The following is a 6,000-nucleotide window of genomic DNA, read 5'->3' on the forward strand; positions in this document are numbered from 1 at the left end:
TAAGATCATATATCGTATCTATATTCAACTCTTTGGGTGAGGCTCTATGACCCTCTCCCCTTCTCCGTGCCTCAGTGTAGAACAATGGCTGCTCTTATGTGGATTGCATTGTCTATTACAATATCATTTCTTACATAAGATATATAAATTTTAACCATATAATCCTTTAATGGGAGCATAATTTGTTTGTAAAAGTCTAATTTTTTAACTCTAATTTTTAGGTATTGGCTATCAGGAAGTGCACACATCTTCATAAGAACACCATCCTACAACTTGAAATACAATTCAACCGGAATAAATCGCCCCAGTGTTTTGTTTACATCTCGATATGGCCAGTTGTGAAACAGAAGGGAAGATCACCATGGGTTATGCATAATAGCATTTCATTTCCCCCCAATTTAAACATGCAAAGAAAGCAACCATTAAGTGCTATTTTATGTATATATGGCATAAATGTGTGTGAAACTATATACACACATGCATTCAAATAACATATATTTATTATAATATATGAATGAAAAATGAGCAGAAAACTGGATAGAGATTTAACCTTTCTGGACATGTAATAGACCATGTTAAATTTGTTTACACAAATAAGTGAATGTTTAGAATTTGCTAGGTTTACAATTAATTCCTTCCTACTAGAAATATTATTTTTGCTGCAGAGTATATAAAACAAAATTGATCTTAAAGATCCCATTACAGTGTTAAATTATTTTCTAGATGTCTTTTGAATTGAAAAGCATTCATAGTATAATATCTTATCAATTCTCTTATACACAGTAGCTATTTAAAATTAAAAAAAAAGTTAGAAGCTTGGTGTTACTTGATAATAGGGTTAAGTATAAAACAGGTTTATCATTACTATAGCACACTGTAACGTACTATAAAAATTCCAAGCTGATTTCTCCAACATTTTTATCCTTCTGTGTGGAAATGTAGTTACCTGTGATAATGTACATTTCCTGTAGGGATCCAGTAAGATCATCTTATGATCTAAAATGGAAGACAATCCAGTGTGTTAAAAGTAAATGTAAACTAGCTTTCACTCATTATTCATTGAGAGTCACATAAAGGAACAGAAAATGATGGTAATGACAAAGTCTTTTTATGTGATGTTTGTATCATGTACCACTCACTTTTATTTGGAAAGCATATCTCCAGTGGGTACATTTAGTCAGATACACTTTCTTCTGTTCTTCAAAAGTAGAAGAGCTGGCATTTTAAACTCATTTCTGTTTTACAGGATAATGAATCACACTTATTTTACAAGTCTCCAATGTTGTGACGAATTTTCTTTGCAAAGTCTAATACAGAGCTTCATATTATTGCACCATGGATAATTAAATTATTAAAAATGTAAGATTCTGATTACTAGATATTATTAGTCATCATTGTACCCTTGAGAATTAAAAAAAAATCAAAATAGTATTTTAATTGAAGTTTTTTTCCTGTCCAAAGTTATTATGTATAAATTTCATAGCAGTTTACTTCCTTTTCTTACTTACTATTTCAAAACCAATGAGTGAGCTTTAAGTTTTCCATAAAAATGTTAAGACCACTATCATTGACATGGTAATCCTTAGAAATTGCAATGTTCACCTTTTAGAAGCTTATTTAAACTTGCCCTAGCAATTTTAATTTCTTATAGATGCCAAATGTTTGCACAATTCATGAATATTTTACCTCCTTTTACTATCCTTAAAGTTTTTTTCCAGTAAATCAAGAAATGGCCCCAAAACAGAAGGAAAACTGAGAAAGGCAAATTGGACTGGTTTAATTCACAAGCTGGATAATTGGCAACCCAAAGTTGTAAGTTAGATATATTTTGCATTTAAAGCATATTCTGAGGATATGTTAGGCTAAAATTGGTTCTTCCTTAAATTATTGCTAGCTACTTGACTCTTTATGACTGCTTAAATCTATATTCTAGTAGATACTTCTCCTTGCTGGATATAGCTCAGTGAGGAAATTGTTATTAGTTTTGTGGAAAGATGGTAAATATATCAGGAAGAAGGGAATTTCAGTGTACCTCAAAATGTTTGACTCCATTTTGTGAATTCTTAAATATGTTATAGATTCCATGGAATATATAAAACAAAACTTGGGAATTACCAAATCATTATAAAAGTGATCAACAGTTAGACCCCCTCATGGAGTTTCTTGGGTCATTTTTCTTATAAATTCATGCTTTCCGCATGAATGTGACTCAACTACAAGTGTCTAGTATGTATGTGACATCAGCTGGTTTGTTGGTTGCTTACTTGCTTTCACTTAAATCATAAATGATTACTTAATTTGATGGAGTGGGTGCTTTGTAACTTCTGTCCTCAGTTGTACAAGAGTGAAAAAAAATTTTTTTAAATAAAGATAAATGTCCAATATGGGGAGGAGCTATTCTTCCCCTAGGAGGAAAAAACCCACAAAATTTTGGGGGAAAAAAAAACCAGGAAAATTAAATGTATGAAACTTCTCAAGTAATTGGTAAACAGATTTCATTTAGAAATTTAGAATGCAACTTAAGTTTTACTTTTTTGAGCACTAGAATTTTATTGCCCACACTTTCCTGTTTATATTGATCTACTTAGATATGAGGAAGTTGTGTATAAAAGCCATGTGCTCACTGTTTATATGTATTAACCTGTTATGCTGTCTGTGGATGACGGTTACTATACTACTTATTCCCTAATGAGAAACTAAGAAAGAAGATAAAGTAATAAACCATGGAAGTCTGTAGAGGCCATAGAAATGTTTCAGAGCTATAAAACATTCCTTAGTATTATTTGCTATAATTTTTTTTTATGTATTAGGTTAAAGCATATGAATATAAGTGATAGTATGGGTCTGACACACAACTCTATTCTAGGAGAGAAAAGAACTTTATCTAAAAAGCTCCAGAAGCTGTTGAATCTGACCAGGAGTTTTAATAGGGAATTTGGTTTATTTACAATGAAGGCAATAGTTTCATTCTATTATTAAAAAAAAAAAAATCCCTACTCATTCTGCAAATCTAAAATTAGAATGCTTTCCAGAGCTGCATATGATTTCCAGAGTTATGTAAACAGTCTTTTAATTTTAAATCATCATCTATGAATATAGTTTGAAATTAGAGTTAGTTTTAACTTTAACAATGCAACACTGACTGCAGGTTAGTTACCATCTCTGCTCAATGTAACCAGTTAAAGGGAACTGTGAGCCATACTATTTTTCTACTAGTAACAAATTTTATTTTACTATATTTCATTTGTTGTCTGTATTCAAAGTTAAAACTGGATCAAATATGAATATAACAACAGTGTCTCTGTGTAGAAGCTGAGTAATTGAATGTCACTGGTTATTTTTAAGCTGCAAAGATCTATACAGATTTTTTCATATGTTGAATTGAGATATAAATGCACAAAAACCTACTTCCTCCTCCCTAAAATTAAAATTAACCAAACTCAAGCAAAATATAAAAAACAAAACCACAAATAAACCCAACCTTCATTTCATCTAATATTTATACACAGCTAGATGATAGTGGTTGTGAACATCAAGAAAAAAGAATAGCATTTGAATTCTTTTTCAGTATGAAAAGTGTGATTGTAGAATTTTGTTATTAATTTAAAATTTTAGTGTTTTAATATAAAGTAATCCAAATGCTTTTTTCTTAAGAATGCAAAGCCATTCCATTAGAAACATTCTCTTTAAAACTTAAACATACACAGTACCTGACCTTTTCAAAAGCTAACAAAAAATTGATAGCTGCATATTTCATTTTCTGTAAAGCATGTATTCATTCTTAAGTGAATATTCTTTAAAAACAATAGTAAATGTTTTGAGAAGGGTGACAAAATACCTTCCTTTTCTGTTCTGTAATGATAATTTACATTTTGAGTCTATTTTGCTTGGTTTTAAGCATTAAACAATAAAAGGTGTATATACAGTTAGTTGTGTTCCTGTGCCATGATGATTATTGAAAATTGTTTTTTTTTCTTCAACTTGAGAAATTTAGCTTTTTAAGAGTTAGTTATCTGAATATTTGTGCTAATGTCATATATAAATAAATTTAAAAATTGGAACTATATTCATGATAAATTTCATTCCTTATATTGCTTTATCTGTTCTCTTCTTTTTTTTTAAATTTTATGTTCCTTTGAAGTTTTGACCTCTGAATGGACAGTCATGAAAAGAGAAATCCTGCCTTTTGAATACTGATTTTCCTTGCATTTTTTGGTGTTGTATTTTGCAACGGCAACAATAAAACTTAGAAAAATATATTATTGGATCAAGTTCAGTTTGTTTCCTGAGATTATTTTTTAAGAACCTGGTTGAAGTTTCTATGCCTAAAAAGCATCACTTGTCTGGATCCAAAGGAACCAAGATACATGGCTACAGATACCTGTCTTGTACCCCAAAACTGGCATATTAAACATTATGTACAATTTGAGATTACTGCCTCTTTTGTTTTGATGTTTTGCCTGTCATAAATGGGTCTGTGGGACACTGAAGGAAAACTATTTAGGTGACACATTCAGCACTAACTGGGCTGTATTATCTAAGAAGAGCTACATTAAGCATTCATTATATCCCCACCTACTAATTTGAATAGTATTGGTAAAAATACAATATAGTAGTATTTTTTCAATTAATAAGATTTACCTTACAAAAGTAATCATGCTGATATTTCTTTCAGGGTTGATAATGACAGTTCTTGGTAGTGAGCTAATCAGTTCATACAATACTGTATATGCTACAACACTGAATATTAATCAATTTGCTAAAGATTCTGGGTTTGAAGATAATCTTAAAAGGAAAATGTTTGCTAACATGAATCATGATTCAAATTATCCCCATGTGCTTTACTACCTGTATATAAATGCAAATGTTGTTACAGAAAATATGCTTAAAATGTCAACACAATGTGCAATTAGTATTGCATTGTCATGCTTGAGCATGTGATGTCTGTATGGTGAAGTTATTTCACTTACATAGATATGTTGCTATAATAAAATGTAGGAAGCTCCTGTATGTCATTAAATGGTTATTTCTGTTTTACACACACACACACACACACACACACACACACACACACACACAGATTTTTGTAGTAGCAGAGACTCTCAATTAAACTTTCAGGTGATGAAATATATTCATAGTAATTTTCTTCTGCGGTACAGGCAGCAATAGCACTGTGGGGATAACTTTACCTGCCATTAAAGTCAGGTTGAGTAAACAAAATTGGTGTCAGCTCCTCTCTCAGCTGAAGGCACACTGTTCTAAAATTTCTATATCTTTCTAGCTTCATGGATTATAACAGCAGTATTACTAATCTAATTAGAATAATGTCAGCATCTCAAGTGTGAAGCTCATTTTATTCAGGAACTTATCATTGTTAAAACTTAGCCTCAATAAGAGGCATATCTTAGTCTTACTGCCATTCATACCACCATTCTTTAAGGTGTTAATATATACAGAGATTAGAATATTTTTCCTTTAAAGAAAAGTACTTTTGATTAATATCCTATCATGTAGTCGGAATTTTAATGCATGTATACCTTATTTTTTGGAGTTGGCAACCAAATGGTATAAATGTTGACTTTGAAAAATGTATTTTAAAAATTACTTTTATAAAATTTAAGTACTCTATGAAAAACTTTAGGGTTGGATTTTTGATTTTTTTGAGATAAAGATTAAGCCAACAGGGGCCTCCCCAGTGGTGCAAAGGGTTAAGCACCGCACTATGAAGCAATCTGCAGCCTCTGCAGCATGAGTTCAATCCCTAGCTGGCCAAGGAGCAACCCTCATGGTGACGCAGACCTCTCCTGTCTCACCTGCTGCTCCCCTCAGCAGTGTATTTCAGTCAGTCTGCCTGTTCTGTTCTCCACTCTGTCTCTGGTGAATCCTCTCACCCCCCACACCTCTGGCCTGTACCCCAGTTCTTGTATGCATAAATAAATCTTTAAAAAAAAAAGATTAAGCCAACATGGGTAGTTTATCTCCTTATTTTAACATGTAATT

At 31.5% G+C, this 6,000-nt stretch overlaps 1 protein-coding gene across 8 annotated transcripts in view; it reads left to right on the forward strand.

The window, feature by feature from the left end:
- Window positions 1-4,465, forward strand: part of TTLL7 (tubulin tyrosine ligase like 7) — a 121,508-nt gene extending 117,043 nt beyond the window's left edge. For 4 of the 8 annotated variants that reach the window (XM_037498139.1, XM_054690884.1, XM_054690888.1 and 1 more), the window contains one exon: window positions 222-594. In XM_037498139.1, the coding sequence (XP_037354036.1) occupies window positions 222-342 (121 nt within the window). In that variant the 3' untranslated portion in view covers window positions 343-594. Of the gene's footprint in view, window positions 1-221; window positions 595-1,244; window positions 1,360-1,707; window positions 1,813-4,141 lie in introns of those variants that run through there. The other 4 variants (XR_008550147.1, XR_008550146.1, XM_054690887.1 and 1 more) reach the window with 4 other exon arrangements.
- The last annotated feature ends 1,535 nt before the right edge of the window (window positions 4,466-6,000 follow it).

Source organism: Talpa occidentalis, unplaced genomic scaffold (genome assembly GCF_014898055.3).
Source record: "Talpa occidentalis isolate TD23 unplaced genomic scaffold, MPIMG_talOcc4v2.1 talOcc4.9, whole genome shotgun sequence".
In the NCBI taxonomy this organism is placed as follows: domain Eukaryota; kingdom Metazoa; phylum Chordata; class Mammalia; order Eulipotyphla; family Talpidae; genus Talpa; species Talpa occidentalis.